This window comes from Gymnodraco acuticeps, unplaced genomic scaffold (assembly GCF_902827175.1).
Source record: "Gymnodraco acuticeps unplaced genomic scaffold, fGymAcu1.1, whole genome shotgun sequence".
Taxonomy (NCBI): Eukaryota; Metazoa; Chordata; class Actinopteri; order Perciformes; family Bathydraconidae; genus Gymnodraco; species Gymnodraco acuticeps.
This window is the reverse complement of record NW_022990747.1, coordinates 1,181,056-1,208,915: the sequence shown is the minus strand read 5'-3', so window position 1 is coordinate 1,208,915 and position 27,860 is coordinate 1,181,056. Positions and strand designations below refer to the sequence as shown.

Here is a 27,860-nt window from a genome sequence, read left to right as displayed (position 1 = left end):
TGGTTCGCTCCTCACTCCAGCTGATCGGCGCAGGATTCCCGGTGGCTCTGCCTGTCGTTGGCTTCGGCGACTCCAATGTTTCACCGTCGATTTAAACTGTTATAATCTAACGGAGGCAGTGGCCGCTCGTGTCGGCAAATCGTTCCCCGTCTAGTGAACATATCTGAAGGACAATCTGGCTGGGGTATTGCCTCTGTACGTGTCAAAGACAGGGGGATCTGAACGCAAAGGCCCTCACTCCATCCCCGGATTCACCTGCTACGCGGAGAGCCTCACGCGGAAGACCGATATGGGGGACACGGGGCGCGAGGGCAGCAAGCCTCCGAGTAACGTTAACGTGATTCCCCCGCGATGCCACTGTGGTTTCTGGGGGTAAGCACATATACACATCAAATGTCTTTCTAGCAAATGCTATTTTTCGCCTGTCAACTGCTAGCAGAGTCGCTAGCCACTAGCATTAGCAGCTCAAACAGGGATGAGCTGCTTCTCTTGTTATTACCCCCTCCCCATTGTTTTGTAGCATTAGCTGCTAACACCAGCTGCCTCGGTAACCTTCCCCTAAAGAAGTAGAAAGCAGGCTAGGTGTGGGATAAGCTCCTCAGGTAATATGCCATGTGTGACAAAGCTAATAAACTGTTTAATACACTGATATTAAGGTAATACATGAAGCAGACAGCACAGAAGACAGCTCAGTTAATCCATAAACTGGACCTGGGTGGATACCAGGCAGTGGTGGATACTAGCAACAAAGTACTTTCACTTAAGTACTGTACATAGTACCATTTTGACGTACTTGTACTTTACCTGAGTATTCTCCGTTTATGCTCCTCTCAATCTCTACTCCACTTTAGAAGCCAATATTGTACTTTTTACTCCAGTACATTACAGCTAAATTACTAGTTACTATTTAGATTATAAACTAATATAGAAATGTAAATCAATTATTAAATACACTTCAAATATTTATAGGTTAAAATATCCAGCAACAGTATAAAGTTATTCAAATGAGCTCTACATTATCTAGCTGTGATATAATAGTAACTCAGTAACTCAATAAATACATATATATATATATATATATATATATATATATATATATATTACGTATAAGGAGTACTTTCCCTTTTTGTATTTAAAGTATATTTGGATGAATATATTCTATTAGCTCATCTTTTCTTTATCAAACATCATTCACATTTACAACAGGCCATTTTAATTATTTCCCCTAATATTTGCACCCGTTTTGAGCAAATCTACTGCTACGTTGTAGACAGAAGGTAACATGTGTGATATTGACACTGATAATACAATTTTCTCTCACTACCGTTCTTAATATAATATCAGTCTTATCTGTCCTTTTGATTTCTTTTTACCCAGCATTATCGCATCACATGCAGAATAAATGCTCATGCAGTTGTTGTTAGTGTTGTTTGAATTAAGTTGTTAGTTAATGATGTGTCACTCACATTGTAGACTATGCGTCAGAGATTATTTGTTAAAATTAAAATGTTAACCTCATTTATCAGAGCTACGATACGATAACGATACGATAATACTTTATTTGTCAGATCAAGTCTGAAATTTGACTTGCGTCACAGCAGCTCCATGTCCAACATCAACAGACAAGTATCCAGACACAATACATGAAACACAAACAACAAACATTTAACATAACAGCACAATCAGTGAGAGAAAACATGGTCAAAGAGCCTTCAGCGTGCATTTGATCTGGGATTTAGCTCTGTGTTTACTGTGAGGATTGACTGATTCACAAAGGAGTGCTTCAGTCTGACTTTATTGAATCGTGGGACCCTGTATCTCCGATTAGATGGTAGCAGTTCATATTCACTGTTCAGAACATGGTTTGGGTCAGAGATGATGTTGTTGGACAGCCTCACTAGGTTGTTACACTGAACAAAAATATAAATGCAACACTTTTGTTTTTGCTCCCATTTTTCATGAGATGAACTCAAAGATCTAAAACATTTTCTATATACACAAAATAACCATTTCTCTCAAATATTGTTCACAAATCGGAAAAAATCTGTGATAGTGAGCACTTCTCCTTTGCCGAGATAATCCATCCCACCTCACAGGTGTGGCATATCAAGATGCTGATTAGACAGCATGATTATTGCACAGGTGTGCCTTAGGCTGGCCACAATAAAAGGCCACTCTAAAATGTTCAGTTTTATCACACAGCACAATGCCACAGATGTCGCAAGTTTTGAGGGAGCGTGCAATTGGCATGCTGATAGCAGGAATGTCCACCAGAGCTGTTGCCCGTGAATTTAATGTTCATTTCTCTACCATAAGCCGTCTCCAAAGGCGTTTCAGAGAATTTGGCAGTACATCCAACCGGCCTCACAACCGCAGACCACGTGTAACCACACCAGCCAAGGACCTCCACATCCAGCATGTTCACCTCCAAGATCGTCTGAGACCAGCCACTCGGACAGCTGCTGCAACAATCGGTTTGCATAACCAAAGAATTTCTGCATAAACTGTCAGAAACCGTCTCAGGGAAGCTCATCTGCATGCTCGTCGTCCTCATCGGGGTCTCGACCTGACTCCGGTTCGTCGACGTAACCGACTTGAGTGGGCAAATGCTCACATTCGATGGCGTCTGGCACGTTGGAGAGGTGTTCTCTTCACGGATGAATCCCGGTTTTCACTGTTCAGGGCAGATGGCAGACAGCGTGTGTGGCGTCGTGTGGGTGAGCGGTTTTCTGATGTCAATGTTGTGAATCGAGTGGCCCATGGTGGTGGTGGGGTTATGGTATGGGCAGGCGTATGTTATGGACGACGAACACAGGTGCATTTTATTGATGGCATTGTGAATGCACAGAGATACCGTGACGAGATCCTGAGGCCCATTGTTGTGCCATTCATCCACGACCATCACCTCATGTTGCAGCATGATAATGCACGGCCCCATGTTGCAAGGATCTGTACACAATTCCTGGAGGCTGAAAACATCCCAGTTCTTGCATGGCCAGCATACTCACCGGACATGTCACCCATTGAGCATGTTTGGGATGCTCTGGATCGGCGTATACGACAGCATGTTCCAGTTCCTGCCAATATCCAGCAACTTCGCACAGCCATTGAAGAGGAGTGGACCAACATTCCACAGGCCACAATCAACAACCTGATCAACTCTATGCGAAGGAGATGTGTTGCACTGCGTGAGGCAAATGGTGGTCACACCAGATACTAGGGCTGTGCATCTTCACTGGTCTCACGATTCGATTACGATTATCCTGTCAACGATTCGATTCAATTCGATATCCCGATGCATCCCGATGCATCACGATTCATACCAATGCGTTGCATCCTCAATTTTCTATATTACTGCACATGGCTTATTTTTCATCAATGCATACATGCAGTAAATACATATGAACTCTCTTTTTATTATTTAGAAAGTGCTTCAGAAATCAATAACATATATGTCTTGACATTCATTTATAAAGCAAAATAAATGAATTGTATAGGTCTAGCCTCCCTATATCTGTGTGTGAAGTTGTTCCATCCTCAAAAACAAAAAAATAATGCTTCTGCAGTCTAGCTGCAGCTTCTAGCAACGGTCTTCTGTTAAAAAAAGGACACTGAATGTCCTGAATGTGGCATCACACACAGGACTTGAGTCTGAACACAGCAGACAACAGGAGTATTTACAACAGCATATAACAACTAAAATACTGCATGTGGGTGCACACTTATATTCTCTGTCTTACTGTTGCATAAATCCCATGAATGTATGAGATTAAGTTAGCTTCATTATATCTCAGTGATTAAGTGAATAATAAAGTTTCTATCGGGTCACTATCAGCCTGTCACTCATTATTTTCAGGGAGGGGGCGGGGCTTGGAGGAACAGAGGAGACGGTGATCGCGGAAGCTTTTTTCCTCCTGCCTTCACAAACTTTACACACGTATATCGTCTGAAAATTGCTAGAGGACATTCATACTCTGCAATCCAAGACTTAATTAAATCCACCAAAAACCTGACATGATTGTAACGCGATTATTTTTGAAAAACATAAATCTCTGAGCCGCAGCGACACGGAGTGATTCAGAGCGGGTCCTTCTGCTGTTGGTTCTGGACTGGTGGTCTTGTGTTGGTGGATAAAGCAGACTGCTCCGTGTTTGGTGTTGCTGTGCCGCTGTCACGTCTGTTCCCTGATCTCTATGTCACCAACCGATTTGATATTAAAGTGACAGAAAAAAAAAAACGTTATAGTAAAGCCGCGGCCGGAAAATCAGGAAGCAACGTTACTACGCTATAACCGATTATCTTCCGTCACTGCATCGAGACCGAATCGTCCACGTCCGCATCGCAATGCATCGTAGAAACGATTATTTTCAACACCCCTACCAGATACTGACTGGTTTTCGGACCCCCCCAGACCCCCCCAATAAAGCAAAACTGCACGTTTCAGAGTGGCCTTTTATTGTGGCCAGCCTAAGGCACACCTGTGCAATAATCATGCTGTCTAATCAGCATCTTGATATGCCACACATGTGAGGTGGGATGGATTATCTCGGCAAAGGAGAAGTGCTCACTATCACAGATTGTTTCAGATTTGTGAACAATATTTGAGAGAAATGGTTATTTTGTGTATATAGAAAATGTTTTAGATCTTTGAGTTCATCTCATGAAAAATGGGAGCAAAAACAAAAGTGTTGCATTTATATTTTTGTTCAGTTTATGATAGGCTGAGTCATAGAGTCTCTGACAGGGTTGACCAACAATCTTTGAGCAGATTTTTAACAGGAGGAGTAGTTTTGATTTTAAAGCTGCTGACAAACATTTGTACCAGGTAGTATTGCAGTACTGCAGAATAGACAAGATCACAGATGTAAAGAACAACAGAAGAATTTCTCTGCTCGCCCCAAAAGACCTAAGACGGCGGAGAAAATAAATTCTTTGTTTTGTCCTTTTGCACAGATATTCAATGTGATCCTTCCATGACAGCAGATGGTCAATCATTACACCCAAGTATTTGTATGAAACTCCCTGCTTGATTTCATCTGTATGGATGACAATGGGGACTTTATGGGAGTCAGATGGTGAGCCAAAAATGATTTCCTCAGTTTTCTTGGTGTTGATCTCAAGAGCATTGTTATCAGTCCACTGCTATCAGTTATAGTGTTGCCTGAATCTTAGTCAAGCCTGATCCTAAAATGCACCTCCATCATTGATGATAAGAAACAGGTCCACTTCTGTATTGGCATTGGAGGTGCTTTCCACTGAGTATGTGTTTATTTTCTCTAGAGCAACCAAAAACAAAACCTGGACCGATAAATTGACTTAAAAATGTGATGATCTGGAGAAAAACATGTATGTGCAGCCACAGGCAAATATGGCAAAAGTATATTGATTGTACTTTCCTAAATGTAAAACACTTTTTTTCTTGATCTCTAAATATCAGTGGGTTTTGGACTGAAGATAAGATATTTTCATAAGAAGATAACTTCCACTTTTTCTCAATCTATTAATGTTCAAAAGACCAGGAAATTAATCAATTAAATACATAATCTGCAGACTTACTGATAATGTAAATAGTTTTTAGTTACCACCTTACTTCAGAGAATATGAGGGCCAAACTGCTCCTTCTGTACTTATGCTGCAGTCATACATCAACACCTTAAGTTCAACATTTAAAAGTTTATGATCAACACTGACCCTGGAAACCTGGGCGAAGTTTGAAGAGTAAAAGATTCAGTTCAAGTTGTGTCTCTTAACTACAAGAATTGTCAAACAGTGTACCAGGCTAATGTTTAATATATCCATACAGTGTGTATGTTGCACCCATGGGAACACGTCTATGATCCTCTCAAAGTGAAACATTTACCAGTAATTAATGAGCACCTGAACACATTCCTTATACGTATTGTGACAGTTTGACTTACTTTTGTAGGTTTATTGATTTCCTTTTGCCAGTCAGGTGTCTCTCCTGACATTTAAAATTGTCATAGTCACAGTTTTGATTGTCACAGTTTAGTAAGTCGGTACTGCACAAAGGTGTATACAACTCACTGCGAACACCCATGGCATTCGATAAATAATGTTGTTTACATTTCTGGTTGTTACAGTGTGTGTGGTCACATGATATGTTCTGACTTTATTAGTTGACAGGAAGCTGTCTCATAACAAATCACAATGGAATGTGGAATTTAGGGGTGCCCGCCAAATTTGGGCAAAAGAAAGTTAGATTTCTCTCACTTCTGCAGGCATAGGCCTTTGAAATGGGGCATCCCTGTTATGGGTTTGATGGATTTTGTTTAGGAATCCATTTCCTAAGTTAGATGTTTTCCTTCTCAAGCTTTGTGGTTTGTGTGTGTCCTTGGATCACCCATAGGACTGGAGGACTATTACGTTATGTCATTGGATTTAGGACGGGTAAAAATGGGAATTGGCTGGAATCACCTGTGAGTTGCTTTGTAAGCTCAAGACTTGTCAGCATGATGTATGACTACATTTGAAGAACAACTTCCTTCAGGTTGTTTTAGAGCATCAAGCAGACTTTCTGACTTTTTGACTTCCACATGTTTTTTTCCACCTCAAACTTGTTTGAAGAGGCACATTCAGGCACACCATGTATGTCTGTGATTGGTGCTCTGTAGCTAATAGACAATAATAGCATTTGACATTTAGCAAGAGATTAATGCTTGTTCTACCTTTTTGTTATTTCTCCCTTAGCACAGAAGGCTTAAATGTCTCAAAGTGATCTTTAAAAGAGGAAGCAAAAAAGATAGGGAAAGGACATGTTTACTTTTTCTAACTATGGAATCAGCAATTTTCTTTTAATGATGATCTTACTGAAGAGTGCTTTTGCAAAATGTGGGTTATAGCACATTTGGAAGACCTGTAGATTGTGGCTTTTAAAATTAACCATAAAGCAAGTTCATTAAATGCCTTTTTTAGATGTCTTATTTGATGGATGTGAAGATGATTATTTTTGGCAGATAGGATGATATGTATCCGAGGGAAGCCTAGTTCTTTAAGATCTGCTTGTGCTAGTTTTCAGTGTTATCAGTGTTATGTTCCTTTTCCCAGCAGGTGTAGACTGTTTGGGTCTCTGTTAGTTTTGTGTATGTGTCTGTGTAGCTTGCCTAGAACTTGTCCCACAAAGTAAATTAAACATGGAGCTGTAATCTCCTCCATGAACCAATACAACAACAAACAACCCCCATGACTAAATACACAGTTTCTGTTTGTTGCTACTGTTAGATTTTGGCCAATACGGCGGTTACAAAACCTAAGATAAAGCTAACATAATTAAAATCCGGCATACAGTAGTTATGTTTAATAATGTACAATATAGCATTGGTGGCAATGGCCTAGAGATCTTAAAGGGTTAGTTATCTCTATATAACGTTCTAGCAACATCTGTTAAAGCAAATCCACTCATGATATTGACAAAATATACTTTCTGTAATGTGCTGTGTCTCCTGTTTGAAATGTGCTGTGTTGGATACACGATAAAGACGTTTATTTCTTAAATCCAATCCATACTAATACAGGGCCAAACTATTGTAAGGATTTCACATTAGTGCAGAATATGTATGGCGCTGAAAAGTAACAAAGATCTTTACTGCAAATGCAGTAGGTAATTGATGGATTGGTCAAGCAATTCCATTATCAATTAGTTTATTACTAAGCCCGACATTGTTATTCACAACAAAACTGCTTAGTATTGAATGAATTGGTTTTCATTTACAACATCTTTTGCATCCTTGATGGACTCACTTGTGCTGCCTTTTTTATTGAGGGGCCAAAACTACTTGATGTGTTCATCCCTTGTAATATATAATAGAGCTGATCACTACTGTTGTTATTTCATTTCATAGATCTATCACTGTCAGCCATGTGTGTGGGTGACCAAATGACTGTGAATGCTCTCTTAATAGACTTATATCTGTACTTCTAAAGTTATTTTGTACTTTAACTGCTCATGTCAGATGAATTTAGTTGAACTTAATTCCCTCAAAACATTTAACTTCCACTCAAGCCATGCTCCTTTCTGTCACTCAAAGTCTGCATCACCAAGGCGACGGAGCCCATCTTCCTTTATGTTCCAATCAGAGAATGTCATTAGTAACAGCAGTGGGCCAACTCTGAGATTCACTGATTGTGCAAACTTCACTCAGCAGTTTCTTTCCTGCATGTATCTTTCCTCATCCTTTCTCACCCGTTTAGTTCGTTAATTAACCTGTGATTTGATTACGTCTGATTTTTAAGGATGGCAACAGGATATGACTTTGTTTACTCAGTACCAACTTCCTCCCTGATCAAGTCCCATGATGAGGATTCTCTTCTACCCTTTCTTCTTGCTTTCTACTTTCTCTTTTATACTCAAGACCACACACCGGCAGAGTGACAGACAGTCCTCAGGACCCTACATTTAGAAATGAGGACAACGGTGTGCAACGAAGCATCCAAAATAAATATAATGTGACTGATGGCAGCGACCGTCACGCTCAATGCACAGACAGTAAGGACGAGGGCTACAGAGGAAAAGAGAGGAGCCCTGTCAGAAGAAAGAGCCATCTGCTGTAATAGAGCTGTGCTGCTGGAATCAGCAAGGCTTCAGTGATCAGTCCCATAACAACATATTCTATACAAAATAATATCTCAATCCATACATTGGAAGGGGAAGGTATCCTAAGTTAAGGAATTTGGGCATTTTTCTCCATTTCTACCTCTTACTTCCTTTAGACCAGCTAAGTAGTTTTCATTTCAGCCAACACACATGCGAAAAGCCACACATTTTTGTGAGAGAACAACTGTTTGTTGCAAAACTGAACCAACTTGTCCCACTATACTGATATGTTCAGACACTACGCTACTCTACATTGTATAGGCAAGGCAAGCTTATTTATATAGCACCTTTCAGCACACGCTAATTCAAAGTGCTTTACAAATTAAAATAAAAGACATTTAAGAATAAATACAGCAGAAACACATTATAAAATGGCATTTAAAAACAGGCATTAAAAAGCAAAGATAATAAAATCAACACAACAGGTATAGAATACATGAATAAAAGCCATACTGCAGTGTGGATATAAACAGCTCACTCAAATGCAGCGGCAACAAGATACGTTTTTAGTCTGGATTTAAAAGTATTAAGAGTATAGAATCATTGCCTATTATACAGAGACAACCGAATATTCTTAATATTACCGATAACTCTGGACTTATTGTAGACAGTATATTCACTACTACTAATTCCTATACTACAGTAAAACATGCAGAAACATGTGATTTTAATTCAACTCATTCTAAGGTTATAAACAGGGGCACAAAGAGTCGAGAAAACATGGTTCCCAATGAGTCTGCGTTTTGAAAAGTTCAAACACAAAGCTCTGGTTTATCAGGTTTGTTAGCAAACCTGCTTCACTTACCTACCAGCAAACACACCACATACATAGTGATTATAGGTTCATGGGTGATATACGTACACTATTTTCCTGCTATAAAATGTCGATGCTAGTCATTCTTCACTAAACACTAGTTTACTATGACAATCACATTTAGAGAAAGCATTTGTGAGCCTGTTTAAACATGAGACTCATCTGATTGAATGTTAATATTGAAAGGTGCTTGATCTTGGTTCAAAGTGATTGCTGTTCCTGTCTAAAACACTTGAATGCACTGTCTTTAAACAACTCTCCTGTTATCTCCATCAGAACAACCTTCTGGATCCGCACCAGTCTGGTTTCAAGTAGGGCTGCAACAAACGCAGGGCTCGAGCTTAAGGACGTCCCGTCGTCGAAAAAAATAGTGTCGGGGAGGATACAAAATAATTTTGGGACGAGAGTTAAAATAAAAATATCCTGCTAACTCTACTACAAACGGCGATGAAAATGAAACCGACTGCACGTTTTGTGTAGCACACAGTTATTAAACCTCCTTGTCAACATAAACACCATGATAAACACACACGCACAAAACATTTAGAAACTCGCGAAATACACACACATGTAGCTACAGCTGTTTTATTTATGTTAAAGGTCACTTTGAATGATTTTAACTAATGATAATGTAGAAAACTAACATTTTAAATTCGGGACGGTCCACATTAATTTCGGGACGGCTTAGATTGTATTTCGGGACGGTTCCGGGAAGATGTGGAAAAAAGTTAGTCGAGAGCACTGAACAAACGACTAATTTGATAATCGATTAATCTATCGATTAATGAAACGATTAATCGACTATTCGGACTATTATGCCTTGCACAATTTCTCAAGCGCTCTTATTTAGCCATCAACTTTTAGATTTAGCTTGAGGTTGTTTTAGGCATGTGGAAACTAACAATGAAGACAATAAAGATGAATTCTTGATTCGAAATAACTTAAATTATGAACAAAATTAACATAGCTTTTTATTTAAATTAAATAAATAATATTTCACATCAAAAGAAACAACAGTGTTTTAACAAATCGTATTAAATAATCTGATGACAGAACTGTAAACAGAATAGCTGAAACTTTAACAAAAATAAATAACTCAGTTACCTCTAATCATTAACCCATGTTTGTATAATGTAGTTAACTCTGTGTGTTGCTGCTAGCATACATAACACCTGACGTGGAAACGTTACTCGTGGATGGGGCTACAGAGCTACTAGAAAGACAGTCGAACCCGGTGCATTCCTCCGTCTGAATGTGGTGCACTTTTGCTAAATGTTTAGACAAATTGCTCGTGTTACCGCCCTTACATGCTAAACTCTTATTGCACTATTGGCAACGAGCATTCTCCACATCGAGACGGGTAACATTTAACTACACCTTGGAGCGCTTCTCTCTGCCATCTCCTCCGTGTGTGTGTTGCTGCATGTAGCGGCCGCGTGTGTGCAAACTGCCCCGCCCCCTCTCACACAGACGGGGGAGAGAGATCTCGTCTGGATTGGAAAGATCAAAAATACACCATAGACGCATTTTTTTGTCTTTTTGCATTTTAGAAACGGAGTTGTTGACACTAAGACTGCGATATAATGCTTATGTAGCAATAATACAGATATGACATATTTTTTAAATGTCTCCAGTACCGATAAAAAGACCGATAACGTTGGAGCTTAACGGCGCGTTAAAACACACGTGATGACGTCACCAACGAATCGACGACTGAATTAGTTGGCAACTAATTTGGTCATCGATTTTAATCGATTAAGTCGATTAGTTGTTGCACCCCTAGTTTCAAGGCAGGTCACTGCACAGAAACTGCCCTCCTTGCTGTCACTGAGGAACTGCACACGGCTAAAGCAGCCTCCCTCTCCTCTGTCATCATCCTTCTGGACCTGTCTGCTGCATTCAACAAGGTGAATCATCAGATCCTCCTTCGCACTCTCCAAGAACTTGGAGTTTCAGGCTCTGCACTTTCCCTCATCACCTTATACCTCAAAGACCGTACCTACAGGGTAACTTGGAGAGGGTCCGAGTCCGACCCTTGTCAATTAACTACAGGGGTCCCTCAGGGCTCTGTTCTTGGTCCCCTCCTCTTTTCCTTGTACACAAACTCGCTCGGATCAGTCATTAGCCCGCATGGTTTTTCATACCACTGCTACGCTGACGACACCCAATTAATTCTGTCCTTTCCTGCTCAGAGGCCCAGGTCGTCGCACGCATCTCTGCTTGTCTAGCTGACATCTCTCAGTGGATGTCTGCTCACCACCTCAAGCTCAACCTTGACAAGACTGAACTGGTTTTCCTTCCGGGAAAAGATTGTCCCACTCTTGACCTGACAATCAACATCGGCACCTCTATTGTTTCCCCGACTCAGACTGCAAGGAATCTGGGTATGACCCTAGATAACAACCTGTCCTTCACTGCAAACATCGCTGCTACAACCCGCTGCTGCAGATACACGCTTTACAACATCAGGAGGATACGTCCCCAGCTGACCCAGAAAGCGACGCAGGTTCTGGCCCAGGCTCTCGTCATCTCACGCCTAGACTACTGTAACTCCCTCCTGGCTGGTCTACCTGCATGTGCCATCCGACCTCTGCAGCTCATCCAGAATGCAGCGGCTCGTCTGGTCTTCAACCTTCCTAAATTCTCCCACACCACGCCGCTCCACCGCTCCCTTCACTGGCTTCCGGTAACTGCTAGAATCCACTTCAAGACAATGGTACTTGCGTACCATGCTGCGAATGGATCTGGCCCTTCCTACATCCAGGACATGGTTAAACCGTACACCCCAGCACGTGCACTCCTCTCTGCATCATCCAAAAGGCTCGCTGCACCCTCACTGCGAGGGGGACCCAAGTTCCCATCAGCAAAAACATGTGGGTTTGCTATCCTGGCTCCAAAATGGTGGAATGAGCTCCCCATTGACATCAGGAAAGCAGAAAGCTTACACACCTTCCGGCGCAGACTGAAAACTCATCTCTTTCAACTCCACTTCGAGCGATTGAACTATTAACAAAGCACTTATATAATAATAAAGGACTGGCTTATCTAAAGCCAGTTGAGTAGCACTTGAAATGTTTTTGCTCTATGAAACCTGATGTACTTATATGATTCTGTTTTCTTCAAGTTTGTATTTTGTTGGTCGAACGCACTTATTGTAAGTCGCTTTGGATAAAAGCGTCAGCTAAATGCAATGTAATGTAATATCTAATCTGTAATAACTGTGTTCACTGCGTACAACTTAGAAAATGGAGAAATAACTGTATAGTGTTTAATATGTCAACTGAGTTTTTTTATTTGATTTTCCTGTTTGGTATAAGATTTGCAGAAAAGTCATACCTTAGCTAATGTAGCCTTTAAGCCAATAGCTGCTTAGACCATGACAACCTCATACAGCATGGCAGCTTTGGATTCAGTGAATAATTTAACACTAGCCTGGATCACACCCTTCATCTTGGATTTCCCTTCCAAGATCCCGAATGAAAAATTAAGTCTGAGCCTCGAAGTTGAAACATGTTACTCTTGCTGTGCGGATACCCACCAGCAAAAGGCATAATGCATTTTTTTTGCATCCTGCTCTGAAGTTTTTGGGAAATCTTATACAAGCTTTGTGATTAACACATTTGTGTTCCCCTCTGCTCTTTGTCTCAGGTCGAGCAAAACTAAGAATCTCTGCTCAAAATGCTTTTCAGGTATGTACTTATTTTACTGTTGCTTGTTTGGTCGCCTTATTCTGTGTCTAATGTGTGTGCCGTGGACGGGGTCAACAACGTTTACCATTGTAGATGTTCCCAAAAGACCTTGAAAAGTGGAGAAAGTCTTAGAGAGAAAGTGGAGTGTTATGTTCTAACTAATTCAATACTCTTTGAAACATTTTCATGTCGGTCTTAGCTCAAGTCACATCAGAATATTTTGTCCCGTCTTACTCAGTTTGCTATAGTTAATTCTCTTACTAAATCACAAACTGCAATATAAGTAGAAAACTATGTCCATTTAAATAAGAATATTGAAATGAAATTGAAAGGTGCCCCCGAGTTCCCCATATGCCACACTTCACTGATCTGCTGCACAAATAAATAAACAATCCATACCCCATATCTGATAGATGGACTCAAAAATGTTTCAGAGAGGCACACAAATGTCTTATCATTTGACTTTTTTTCACAGACATTCAGAAGAAACAGCCAGACAATGATTGTGCCCTAAAGGCCTCCTCAAGCTCCAGTAGCCAAGCAGACGTCTTCTGTAACGAACCAAACAGCAGCATTAGTCAGACACTGATGTCCATGCCAAAAGCATCTGAGGACCCGTCGCCAGAGGAGATGGGAGCACCATCTCTACCTGCTCAGGACGGTAAAACGGCAGGTAATCTGACAGGAATAAAATGTCTTTTCATCTGAAATTGTTTAGGAAAAGGGCATCTTGGCCTCCATTTTTCTTTTAAACTATGGTCTCCTGTAGAACTGTAGGTCTAGGTCATGCGATCTCTGGTGTGTAATACTTGCTTCCACAGTTAAAAGTGTGTTTTAATGTATATTCTTTCATTTTAAAGGTCAAACCAGTAGAGTAGTGTAGCTTCAGTCCAGGGCACCTTTCTGTGTAACTACCAGTTTCTACGAGCAGCAGCTGCAGTGCCCCTGCTCTGGCTATATTTGTCCTCATGGCACAGATAGAGAGAATGATAGGAAAGGGTATCCATTCAGAAGTGAAGGTTTTAAGAGGACACCTGCAATTGCCAGTTCATCGGTCATTGCTGTACAATGACAAGGTTATTTGTGGAGGCCGTTCCAGGACAGGACAATAAAGTGGCTACCAAATAAATGTACTAAACAAATGTGCCCATACTAAAAGGGTCCAGGGGCTTTTTACAAAGTAGGTGATTGTTGCTGATTTTTTGCTAGAAAAAGACCTTCATCATAATTAATTTTTCAACCTGACAAACACATTAATTTGTGTTTACTCTTTTTTCAAGTTAAACTCTATTAAAGAATAGGTCAGCCGTCCCTCTGCTTGTTTTAATCTGATAACATTCAAACTGTGTCTGTCCTTGACAGATATCTATCACATTCTCTGTAAAAAACTTCAACAACAAAACAAAATTGCTCACAGCATTATTAAGGATTTCACACAACCCAGTCATGTTTTTTTTACCGTGTGGAAATCAATATGAAAATATCCAGGCAACCAACAGAAGACTCTCAAAGCATTTCTGTCCTCTGGCTGTAACAATTATAAACTGTGTCCCTTTTTTAGAGTAACCTAACAACTCAACTTCATTTGTCAATCAGTGGCAGTCAGAGGGATCATGTTTTTATACCGTTGTTTTGCTTCTATTTTTGGTGTTCGTGGTTCAAGTTTGAATTTTCAGGACTTTTATGCAGTTTGCAATTGAATCTGTTTCTTTAGATGATTTATTGTTGAGTTATTTATTGCCTTGTTCTAAATCAATAAAGCCATAGCACATTTTATATTATTGTACACCTGTGATATGAATTACAACAAAGTCTTACAAGTAAGAAACTAATGTTCCTAGGTCCTCTCTTTTCTTCTATTTTCTCTTCACATAATTTGTCCTTTTCTTTTCCCTTTTCTCCCTGTTTCTCTCTCTCTCTCTCAGAAGCATCGAGCACAGACACAGTCTTCAGTTCACTCTCCACTCCAACAAAACGCTCCTTTGAGTCAGGTAGGCACGGCACAACGTCCATTATTGTGTTTTCACTGCCTGCTTGCCATGTCCACTTAAGGTATTGGACTGGGGGACCATTAGCATAAACGCCAGTGGATCGATCGTAAATAGCCAGGTTAATTGTACTTCCAGTGGAAACAGCAGAGGGAAGGATATTGGGGACGCAATAGAGTGTATCTGTGAAAATGTGTAAAGCTAATCAATTGCTTACTAGGGGAAATGTTGGCTACAAATATATAAACATATACATACAGTACATATATAAAATAGACTTACAATACAGATTCAAATTGTGAAGGTCACACAGATGGGAGCAATGTAGCCCAATGGTTGTCACTGTCATTTCACCACAATAAGGTCCATTTCCCAAACAGTTAAGAAATATTTGTCATTGTTTAAGAGAAACCAGCTCACAGTGACACACTTCTGAGAGAGCTAAAACATAGAGCATGCAGAGAGCTGAACTGAAATAATAAATAATAAAGGGTTAAATGTTCATATGTGTATTTTGTGCCTCTACTGTGACATGTTTACATGCTGTAATGTTCAAAAAAGTATTTATTTTTCTCATACTGCCTGTTCTGCTGCACCTCTTTTCACCCTCTGTCTGAAAATCAACCCAGTCTGCTCTGATTGGTTAGCTGGCCGGCTGTATTGTGATTAGAGATGTCCCGCCCCTTAGCCTATCACGTACAACATGGGCGAGGGAAGGGGGGTGCTGAGGGCGCTGCAGCACCCCCTAGCGGCAGGCAGGGGGTGCGGAGCTCCCCTGTCTGAATTATTATTTGACGGTTATTGCTGCTCCCGCTGTGCATAATCTGTGTAATATGTAGCCAATAAATTCCACATTGTTGGCTACAATTCTGTAGCCCCGGACAATTCTACCTCAATAATATAATACGTTAACCGTGCTTTACGTGAACCTCATCATGACACTAGAGAGGACGACAGGACTGTAATTTCCCGTGTTCAGTGAATGCAACAGAGGCAAGACACCAGACCAATCAGAGAGTTACATGGAAATAAAAGTGTGCTTGTGTCATTCAAGCTCGGCTCTGTCTGTCTGTCTGTCTGTGTGTGTGTGTGCGGAAATAAGCATCAAAGGCCTCTTTAAACTAACCTTATACACTGCACACTTTCTTCTAGTGTACATGTATTTGATTGTGCTTTGACCCTAGGGTGACAACCTACTGCACTCACACACGTGAAAAACTGGCACATGCCTTAGGACAAGTGCAGAGTAGGCAAAGCTCAGCGATGGTGTGTGAACATGCTGATCCTTGTCTAATGCAGCCGGATCTTGTGAGCACACGCATCCATGTGCCTGAGACTATCTAAAGGTATTTGAGTTTAAAGCCTGCATACACCTTTGTGCAAGCTATTACACTATTAAATCAGTTTATAGCTCAAATATTTCACACACACACAGAAAAAACTACTTGTTGACATTTCCCCTGGTGTAAATTGGCCACGGAGATTTAGTAGGATAACAGGAGGCAGTGCACAACACGCACTTGCACCGACACACATGCTCTCACACATACAGGGATCGATGGGGGGGCTGGGGGGATCTGGCTGCTCAGCTTGGCCTAGTTCTCAGAGATTTATTGAGCGCTGATCAGCATTCGGCCGGGTCAGAGAAAAAGTCTGCAGGATTGATGAGAAACGCTGAGTTTAAATTCCAGCCGACCAGTGGAACCTCGCCACACACTCTCACTGTTTCAGGTGCTAGGTGGAATGTAATTTAATGCAGGATAATCATTCATCTCCAAAGCACCTTTTTATTTAACATAAAGATTTGTTTTTGCCCCAGCGTGCCAACATCTGTTCTCTCCTAGTTTATATTAAATTGAAGTTTTTGGAGCCTATTTATGAAGGTCGTCAGTGTCTCTCTCTCTTTAAATTCTGGTTAAAAGCTGCTATCCCAGACACACAGGAGATTAATGCTTTTTAAGATTATTATATGGGTAAGGGGTCTAATAAGAGGTTCAAAAGCTTTGGCTGTAAGTATATTGCTAGATTCATTATTTAAAACATTCTCTTGGAGGTCGACTAACTGTGACGTTTGGATATTACTTGGACCCCAAAGCAGAGACTGACAAAAATAAAGTTTTAATGTGTTTAATAAACGAAGGTAGTCCAAGGCAGGTACTGACGACAGTACCTGCGTAGTAAGTCCAAAAACAAAGCTGCGGGAAAACGTACCCGACAAAAACTCAAAAGAAAACTCCTTAACAAACTGAAGTGAACAAAAACAGACTCCAGGCTGCAGAAAGGCACTCCGGACCGCGGAACAGCATGTCATTCTCTGGCAGAGAAGTGAGGTGAGGGCCAGGCTCTTAAAGAGCAGGTTGATCATGTGAGTGGGGACAGGTGTGCCTCATCTGCAGCCAGGAGTCTACCAGCCACGCCCCCTGTCACACACCAGCCCTGCAGAGATGGAGAGACAGAGTAGTGAGGGATAAAAGGAGCAAACAACAAGTAAAACACAACAACAAAAACCCCATGCAAAACACAACAGTACCCCCCCCCCCTCAAAGGGCGCCTTCTGGTGGCAGAGCACACCAGGGAGTTGTGGGCGTACTCAACCCATGGCAGCTGAAGAGACCATAAGGCCGGGTTTCGAGAGACAACACAACGAACAGCCGTTCCCAGGTCCTGATTTGCCCGCTCCGTCTGGCCATTGGTCTGGGGATGGTACCCAGAGGACAAACTGGCCGACGCCCCCAATGCCCGGCAAAAGGCCCTCCATACTTGGGAGGAAAACTGCGGACCCCTGTCTGAAACAATATCTTGAGGGATACCATGCAGCCTAAAAACATGCTGGGTGAGAAGAGTGGCAGTCTCGAGGGCAGAAGGTAATTTAGGCAGGGGGACAAAGTGCACAGCCGTGGACAATCCTGAGCCTCTGGATGGTCCTCCTGGGCCTCCTGGACCACCCTTTCAATCTCCCATCTAGCTGCTCCCACGACACAGGAAGATGGCAGAATGGTCACATCTGTTGAATCCTCCACTAGGGAGGCGAACTGCCGGGACAAGGCGTCAGCCTTCACATTCCTGGAGCCAGGCCAGTAGGTCAAGGTAAAGTTGAACCGTCCCAGGAAGAGAGCCCACCGAGCCTGGCGCGAGTTGAGCCTGCGTGCAGAGCGAAGGTAAGACAAATTCTTATGGTCAGTCCATACTATAAAAGGATGGGTGGCTCCCTCCAGCCAGTGCCTCCATTCTTGAAGGGCCAGAACCACTGCCAGCAACTCCCGATTACCAACGTCGTAATTCCTCTCAGCAGGGGTCAGCCGGCGAGAGAAGAACGCACAAGGGTGGAGCTTCTGGTCTGAGGGGGAACGCTGGGATAATACTGCCCCCACTCCAGAATCAGAGGCATCCACCTCCACCACAAACTGGACCCCTGGATCAGAATGAGAGAGCACAGGAGCAGTGGAAAACAAACATTTCAGTCTTACAAAAGCTGCCTCAGCTGCAGGAGACCACTCAAAAGGCAACTTGACAGAGGTTAGTTTAGTCAGAGGTACTGCTACCCTACTATAGTCCCGAATAAACCTCCTATAAAAGTTGGCAAAGCCCAGAAACCTTTGCAACTGCTTCCTGTTAGAGGGAGTGGGCCACTCGGTCACTGCTTGGACCTTGGCGGGGTCAGTCCTTAATTGTCCCTTGTCGACAATAAAACCCAGGAAACTCACAGAAGAGGCATGAAACTCGCACTTCTCAGCCTTAACATACAGTCTGTTCTCAAGAAGTCTCTATACCAGCCTTACATGCTGGACATGCTCCTGAAGAGTGCGAGAGAAGATTAGGATGTCATCAAGGTACACAAAAACAAACCTGTGTAACATGTCACGCAAGACATCATTAATCATAGCTTGAAAAACACCTGGTGAATTCGTTAACCCAAAAGGCATTACTAAATACTCAAAATGTCCCCGGGGAGTATTGAATGCAGTCTTCCACTCATCCCCCTCCTTTATTCTCACCAAGTGGTATGCATTGCGAAGATCCAACTTTGTGAAGATGGTGGCTTCATGGAGGGGGACAAAGGCTGAGTTTATGAGTGGAAGGGGGTACTTGTTCTTGACTGTGATCTCATTTAGACCTCTGTAGTCTATGCAAGGGCGTAGGGTCTTATCCTTCTTGTCCACAAAAAAGAAACCTGCGCCCATAGGTGATGAAGAGGGGCGAATAAGCCCAGCAGCGAGTGAGTCAGAGATGTAACTCTCCATGGCCTCCTTCTCTGGCCTGGAGATATTGTACAGTATACTAGACGGAAAGGGGGTGCCAGGGAGCAAATCTATGGCACAATCGTAAGGCCGGTGAGGCGGCAAGGATAGTGCGTGGTCCTTGCTGAAAACCTCCTTGATGCTGTGATATTCAGGGGGTACAGAGGTGAGATCAATGGGTTTGGGGGGGTCTGGTGCTCTAGTAACTGTGGGGGGTACAGCAGAGTGTAAGCAATGTGAGTGTTACATTCCCTTTTGGGGCTAGGGGAACCAAAGGGAAGAAACACAACCAGATTGGTATTGGTACAATAATAAGTGTATTTATTACAAGCGGGTGAAACAAAATGGCAGGCAGGCAACCTGAAACAAACAAATTGCCACAAACACCGGTTTACATAATAAACAATAGAGGCCACAAGGGCGCAAGTTTAAATGGGCAACCAAACTAAAGAAGGACTCTCAAAAGTGAGCCTGTTTACACACCTGAAATCACTGAACACTAACGAAAGGAAAACAAACAAAAGAGCCAAAAGGACACAGGTTGATAACCAAACAAAAGGAGGGCTCAAAAGGAGTCTAAAGGCATATGGGGAAAATAAATACTAATATACTAAATAAAGTACGGTACAAAACCTCACTTTAACAGTGGTACAACTAACCAAAGGAGTCGACACAAAACACCGCTAAACTACAGGCAACAGTCACAAAATACTAATCACTCTAAGCTATCTAAACACAGACCACACAAGTTAACCATAGACCAACGAGCAAGTAGCGAGAGGCTACTTGCTCCTCATCAGAGCCTCCAGAGTGGTGATAGTCCGCGGCCTTTGTACTCCTCCCCAGCAGGTGTGCGCTGGCTGTGCGCTGCAATTGGACATCGTCAATCCAATCACCGTCTTCAGAGTCGGACCAGGGGATGTGCAGCCAATGGTGTTGGAGCAACCACCCAGCTCATTTACATAATCACCCACACAGCTGAAAACACTCACAGGCAGACTAATGAGCAGACAAACAGCAACCATAACAGTGAGTGACAGAATAGACTCCAGTTAACGATAGACGAGTTGGCCCAATCTATGTGGGGGTTATGGAGCTTCAACCACGGAAAACCTAAAACGAGTGGCGACATGGGTGAGGGGATAAGGTACAGGGAGATTATCTTGTGATGGTTACCAGAGACCTTGAGGGAAACTGGAGCAGTACGGTGGGTGACTTGGGCTAGGAGTCTCCCATCTAAGGCAAACACATCCTTAGGTTCTGGAAGTGGCTCAAAAGGGAGTTTAGACTGCATCACAAAGTCAGAGTCAATGAAATTGTCATCCGCACCAGAATCTATCAAGACCTGAAGCGGAACAGAGTTCTGAGACCGAGAAATAGTACCTTTGACTGGGATGCGGTTGGAGGAGGCGGAGTTGATAGATGTATGGCTCATCAGTCGCTGATGAGCCAGGTCTTTTGGCTGAGAGGGACAACCGGCGCTGACGTGACCAGCCTGGCCACAGTAGAAGCAGAGTCTCTGACGAAGACGGCGTTGACGTTCTGATGGAGTAAGCGTCATCCCTCCCAGCTGCATGGGCTCCTCCATAAGGAAGGGAGAGACCTGGGTTGCTGGAGAAGCTCTGGAAGGCCAGGAGTCAGGAGGATGGCGAGAAGGTCCAGAGAATGCAGGCCGACTAGGAAACTTGGACGGAGGGGGAAGGGAGGTGGAGCTATGCTTTCCTGATCTCTCCCTGCGCCTCTCGCGGAGGCGGTTATCTAGTCGTGTCGCTAGAGAAATCAACTCCTCTAAGGAGGAGGTTTCATCCCTAGCAGCTAGTTCATCCTTTAACTCATCATTAAGCCCTTTTTATAAAAAAATCCCAGCAAAGCCATGTCATCCCAACCGCTCTCAGCTGCAAGAATGCGGAAATCAATAGCAAAATTAGCAACAGAGCCTGAACCCTGGTGGAGTGAAAGGAGTCTTTTACCAGCCTCCTTCCCCCTCACTGGATGATCAAAAACCTTACGCATCTCTGCAGTAAAAGACGACAGAGACTGACTGATAGGCGAGTTGCTGTTAGATATGGCAAGGGCCCATGCTGCTGCTTTATCACTCAGTAGGCTCATAATGAAAGCAACCCTAGTTCTATCAGTGGAATAAGTGAATGGTTGTTGCTCAAAAACAATACTACACTGGTGTAAGAACTGACTACAAGACCCTAAATCTCCTGAATACCTGAAGGGTGTGGGGATAAAGGGCTCACGAGGATTGCCGGGCTGTCGTTCCGGATCAGCTTGAGGTGGAGGAGCAGGGTCTGTAGCTTGAGCATCGGCAGTCAGCGGGAGCGTGGAGAGATGTGCTGCGACCTGATCCATACGGCCTCCGAGGTTGGTCACACCGGAGGTTAAATCCTGAATCGCTTCCATAAGTTTCTGCAGAGCTCTGACATGTTGCCCTATCATTACCCCTTGAGCAGCAAGCGCTTCCCTTAGTCTCTCATTCTCTGCGGGGTCCATTTGGCCAGAGAATTCTGTGACGTTTGGATATTACATGGACCCCAAAGCAGAGACTGACAAAAATAAAGTTTCAATGTGTTTAATAAACAAAGGTAGTCCAAGGCAGGTACTGACGACAGGGAGCTGGCTGGCCGTAGTAAGTCCAAAAACAAAGCTGTGGGAAAACGTTCCCGACAAAAACTCAAAAGAAAACTCCTTAACAAACTGTGAAGTGAACAAAAACAGACTCCAGGCTGCAGAAAGGCACTCCGGACCGCGGAACAGCATGTAATTCTCTGGCAGAGAAATTAGGTGAGGGCCAGGCTCTTAAAGAGCAGGTTGATCATGTGAGTGGGGACAGGTGTGCCTCATCTGCAGCCAGGAGTCTACCAGCCACGCCCCCTGTCACACACCAGCCCTGCAGAGACGGAGAGACAGAGTAGTGAGGGATAAAAGGAGCAAACAACAAGTAAAACACAACAACAAAAACCCCATGCAAAACATAACACTAACCTTCACATGCTTTATATCTTTCCACAACAGAATACAGATTTCTTCATAGCTATCTATTTGCTTAAATCTGAAAACCATAATTGGCTGTTTCGATTAACACTGCCACATGGTAATGCTGGGGTGACATCAATTGGTCAATTTCTAACACATTACTTACGTATATTCTGCCAGAGATAGATATTTTCTGTTGCCATTATTACACAAATCTTCAGTAGACCATCTTTTCTCTATCAGTAGTGAATAAAGAGATGTGACAGACTTTTGCATTGTAGACACATTTCAGCCCAATCTTAATCCAAAACATAATTTAAGAGTTGCAGTTATGGAGCTCCACGTGCAGCTAACAGCCATGTTTTCTCTTATTCTCTTAGCCTCAGAGTCAGAAAGCGATGTTTCACCCGAGAAGCGAGCAAGAGTGGGGGACGTGCCAGAGGGTGAGGAGTCTTCATCGTCATCTATGTCTGCATCATCATCAACCTCGTCTCGCAGTGGCTCCAAACAGCGGAGCCGCAAACGTTGCCATCGCTGCCAAACCAAACTGGAGCTGGTTCAGCAAGAGCTGGGTTCCTGTCGCTGTGGTACGATGATACAACTCTACACGTATAAACATAGCTTATAACACGTATATTAACTCATGATCTGATATATACACTTCCATACACAGGCCCACTCACAAACAAGAGCATTTGGTAGCTATTATTGTCTTTTATTTGGTTTCAAATACATGAAGGATGTTAGTTAATTTTGGTTATAGGTTAGTTTATTTTACATCCAGTGCAATGAAATGCATCTCCTACCTGAGCATGTGTTTGTCTGTTGATGGAAACATCGATGACCAGAGTGCCTTTGCCAGCCTTAGGGGAGCATTACAGAAAGCCTGAATGTTCCAAATAGCACATAAAACATAAGCCAATTACCACGAACACTAATGCAGTTGAAAGCAATACTTGGCTTGCTAATCAACTTGTTTGCATACAAATCAAAGTACTTAAAAAGTCACAACTCTTCACTTCTTAAAGACCATCTGCTTAAACCCACGCAATCATTTCTAAATTGGAAATTGACTTTCCTTTTTTTCCACCAGGCGCTGCCTAATTCACCATCCATCCTTAATAGCCCAATACTGAAAAAATGAAAACATGCTTTTTACACGCTGAAGGGGAAATGGTGGCAATTATAGTGATTTCTGACTATTGCGGTAATTGCAGATTACTTTGCTAATGGGTCTGCAAAATGTTTCTCAGCGTAAGCCAAGAAGGTCTGATAATGAGTTGAAAGCACGAACGATTCTCAGATAATAAATGAGAGAGAAAAAATATAGCGGAGTATCTGATCCAATGTTGTCACAGCCGGTGACTTCTGCTGTTACACAGTGACTATAATACTCATCTGACTAGATGTAAGTATGTCAGAGAGGGAAGGCACAAAGACTTAAAAAGCTCATTAGATCATACAGATTCTCCTCTGACATCCAGAAGTCTGCATTGGCCTGGCAGTTTTCCATTTCTTTCATTTTGCAATGGTCCTAATATAAGAAAAACCCTACAATTCATTTTCAATAACCAGTAAACTGTGTTGCTTATCTGACTCCAGTATGGGATATTAAGCTGTGGTATTTTGAATGTGAATTGAGTAAGTTATCATTCAATCACTGTTAAATGTAATCACACAACAACAAAAAATGTTCAATTACATAACACGTTTATTAATTCATGTCTTTCCTACAATAACTATGTTTAAAGGTTTTCTGCAGTGTGGGTGTGCATTTGTGTGTGTGTGTGTGTGTGCATTCTTAAGCTACTTTTATGAAATTGCTTTTCGTCATTTTCACCTTAGGTAGAATACATATTTAACACAGCTTGGATTTTATGCAATAAAACTTTGGAAACTTGAAGCTCACTGAAAACACATAAGTTTAGGCATAAATCCCATTCCAATGATCACCACATTTCCTCTTGATGTTTTACAACTCGGCTGGATTCTTGGTTCAGTTAAATAAATCATCCGAAGTGACCATGGTGTTAAATGTTCTAAAAGTAGTTCTAATGGAGGAATCACAAAATCACAGTTTGTTCTTCCTTACTTTTGAAAATATTGTAGTTAAATAGTGGTAAATATCTTATCAGTGCCTTTAAAGGAAGTTTATTTTCTGTGGGGGCAGTTACTTCTGAGACAAATGGTGTAATGGAAATGAGTTTCAGGCAGCTAAAAAAAAGTGCTTTAAGAATCATCATTATTTGTCATCAAAGCATTTTTCTGTACACTTATTGCAATAGGCAACAAAAAGTTCCGATTTCGACTGTTGCCCACCCCTTACCCGGTTTATGACCGTGCCTAGCATTCATTTTTAAACCATGAAATGTTAAACAACTTTCCACTCCATGTGTGTGCGCTGTAATGACATCGTTTTTTAATTGCATAGCAACCAGCTGTCATACTGGGCTTTTAATCACCGCTCATTGAGTGCCAGCAGTGTTATTATGTGTATTAATGAATGAATTTAAGACGATGCGAGCTAACGAGCTTCTGTGAGCTTAACGAGCCTCTTACAGCGGCAGAGCCTTTGTTTAGAGTGATACAGTAGAGACAGGGAGTCAATGAGAGAGATGAGGGTACTCTGCTTTGTGGAACTGAGTCAAAAGAGGAGGCTCTCAACGATATGTCTTGTCTGGTTACAGTACCTTTAATGGTTGCAAAGCAATACATATTATCAGCCCTTGGCTATTGAAAAATACTTCCAAAATCAACCTGTATTTGCATTTACAGGGTTGTTTTTTAACGTTTTGTATTAACTACAGTTTTTTCAATATGTTCAAATAAATAGCCTTCTTGTATAGATGCATGGTTTATGTACTGTCTACATATCGTACTCTCTATTCTGCATGCTGTGTCTCGTTCTTCAATTCAAAGGTTTTATTGTCATATGCACAAAGCTACAGTGTAGAAATGGCAATGAAATTCTTCTGACCTGAGCTCCTCCAACAATGCAACATAAATAATAAAATACAAAATAAAAAGTAGTGCAAAAAGTCAATAGAATATGGGATATGTACAAGAACAGAATATGAAATTAAATAATGTAAATTAAGACAAAATGAAATACGGTTTATTGCGGTAAGTAAAATTCAGTTAGTTAAAGTAAATGGACATTAAGCATATTAACACTCTCCCTCTCCTACACCCCCCCGCCCCACAGGGTATGTCTTCTGTATGCTCCACCGGCTCCCGGAGCAGCACGAGTGTCTGTTCGACCACCTGGGCCGGGGGCGCCAGGAGGCGGTCCTGAAGATGGTGAAGCTCGACCGCAAGGTGGGCCGCTCCTGCCAGCGCATCGGAGAGGAGTGCTCCTGAGCTGCTCCCTCGGAAGAGTCTCCGTGGTCGGACGGTGTCTTAGCACCAACAGGGATCTGATTTTAAATTTGAGTTTTCTTCTCATTTTGTTTATCAACATTTTTGCAGGTTTTTTTTATACAAACCTCCACACTTTGCTTTTAAATTATGCTCGCTCCTTTGAATTACCCCTGTCACCCACACTCGTTTTTGTTCTGCTTGATCATATCCCTGCTGCTAAGACGCCTTTTGGAAAATCCAAACCCAGGAATGACAGAACAATACAGAGCAACAGGAAATATACCATTTCTTCACTTTTTTGCAACTCCTGACAACTCAAGTGTGAGCAGAGTAAGAAGGAAGAAAAGGATGATGAGAAGATATCAAATGCTTTATACAGGTGTTTGTCCCAGAAGCCAGTTTCTATACTATATAACTATACTCTTTACCTCAAAAAATGAAAACAAAGAATGAAAAGAAGGAGGAGAAAATGATTGTTACCCTTTGTGTACACTTCTGCTATGGCGCTGTGCTCTTTACCTCAAAATCACACAGAGCTGCTTTGTACTCCAAGCATGGACTTTGTGAAGCAAGCCAGACTCAGTTTAAGTCAGTGTCTTACCCCCTGGCCGTCCACTACCCATAATCCTTTAGAAAGACCTGTTAATCATCCACCTCAGGTTATCAGGATATTAAACCCTCCCCTCACTGACTTGCATCCCTCTCTCTTCCACACCTTTGTACTCCTTTTGTTTGGTTTAAGATTACTCTGGAAAGGTTTCTTCTCTGTGGACGATGAAACCGCGTCGGTAACTCCAATATTCAGGACTTGCATTATGAGATGGACTCAAACACATTATGGTGGTGGGAGTGAGCTGGCGTCCTGAGATCGCACACGGATCTGTGTTCAATGCTCGGATGTGATTTATCGAGGCTTGATTTGTCGCAGATTTCCTCTGTCTTCCTCTTTTTGTCTCTCTCTCTTTACTCCCTCTTACATAAGGACATGTCTTCTGTTTCCAGCAACATGAGGTTTACATGTGCTGGTGTGTACAAACAAACAGGAAGACAACATTTACAGGGCATGTCTTGTATTAAAGTGTGCGTATGATTCATGACTGGACCTGAAATGTCTGCATTGTACACTTCCACACACCTTAGAGCTTTCCAAATACACACACACTCACACACCTTTTTATGTTTTTTGTTCTCAGCGGTTCACATTGAGGGCAAGATCACACATTGCTGTACACTTTGAGTTTGGGCTGAAGCTGAGCTGGCAGAGCGTCACTCAGAGGTTCCTGTTTTAAGATGGGTGATGGTTATTGTAGTTCAGGTTTCTAATATTGTCTTCAATTATCCACATTTTGAAGGGGATTTGACACAAGACTGTTCTTGGGTTTTCAGTACTTCAATGCCCCATGTTTTCATTTCCAGCCAGCATGATGAACTCTCATGCGTTCTCCTTCTCCTGCCTTTCACTTTCCTTTCTCAGCTCGCCCCTTATTGATTGCTCTATTTCTCCTTATTTCAGCCGCTCTGTCTCCCCTCCTCCCTCTCTTGCTATAGAGAGGGAGGAGGAGGATAGGGCGAGCAGAGTACTGAAATCAGCAAATAATTACTTTCCAAATGTTTTCCTGGTGGACTATGGAAGGGATGAAGAGAAAATACATAATGAATGAATATTCTGTATCTTTAAAGAAAACCTTATTTAACTCCTTTTTGCTTTTCACTTTTAAGTGTTGAGCTGCTTTTTTGTTTTTGGTTGTAATGTGGTTATAAAATGGGAAGATGAACGTGGACAAATTCTATATTTTTGTTTCCATTGCTTTACTTAATGCTTACCCTTTCCAACAGTTTCTTTTACTGAGAAAGAATAAACTGGATTAGACAAAGTGTGAACACCTGTAGTGGGCTTATTGACGTGATGGATGAAAAGTTGAAGGATTGTTTGCGGAGAAGTTTTATTTATATATATAATATTTCTACTGTGTTAGATTTAGCAGAAATCAGAATCAGATTATACACTTTTTGTTTAAATGCAATGGATGCGAGTGTAAGCCGAGGTTGGTTAGCGGTCTTCTTACAATATGTTCCTGGCTCTCTTCCATGTCTTAACATCCTGCTGATGTTTTAAAGTAATGCAAACGTCTGTTTACTGCTCACAGAGGGCTGCTATAAAGCTAATCTCATTTACTT

General features: G+C 42.0%; 1 protein-coding gene across 2 annotated transcripts; it reads left to right on the top strand.

Annotated features, from left to right (window-relative positions):
• LOC117556694 (AN1-type zinc finger protein 3-like) lies at positions 1–27,860 on the top strand. 2 transcript variants are annotated; one of them, XM_034232179.1, is made up of 6 exons: positions 1–372; positions 13,074–13,114; positions 13,590–13,787; positions 15,043–15,105; positions 22,703–22,909; positions 25,528–27,860. In XM_034232179.1, exons 1-6 carry the CDS (start codon positions 290–292, stop codon positions 25,680–25,682), a joined length of 747 nt encoding a protein of 248 aa, XP_034088070.1. In that variant the 5' UTR covers positions 1–289; the 3' UTR covers positions 25,683–27,860. The 2 variants fall into 2 exon arrangements, with proteins under 2 accessions (XP_034088070.1, XP_034088069.1); XM_034232178.1 differs by having other exon boundaries at positions 4–372; positions 15,040–15,105.

Coding starts and splice junctions, on each gene's coding strand:
- LOC117556694 (XM_034232178.1), top strand. CDS start 290: ATGGGGGACACGGGGCGCGAGGGCAGCAAGCCTCCGAGTAACGTTAAC. Junction 13,788..15,039: donor TCAGGACGGTAAAACGGCAG/GTAATCTGACAG, acceptor TCTCTCTCTCAG/AAGCATCGAGCACAGACACA. Junction 22,910..25,527: donor GCTGGGTTCCTGTCGCTGTG/GTACGATGATAC, acceptor CCCGCCCCACAG/GGTATGTCTTCTGTATGCTC.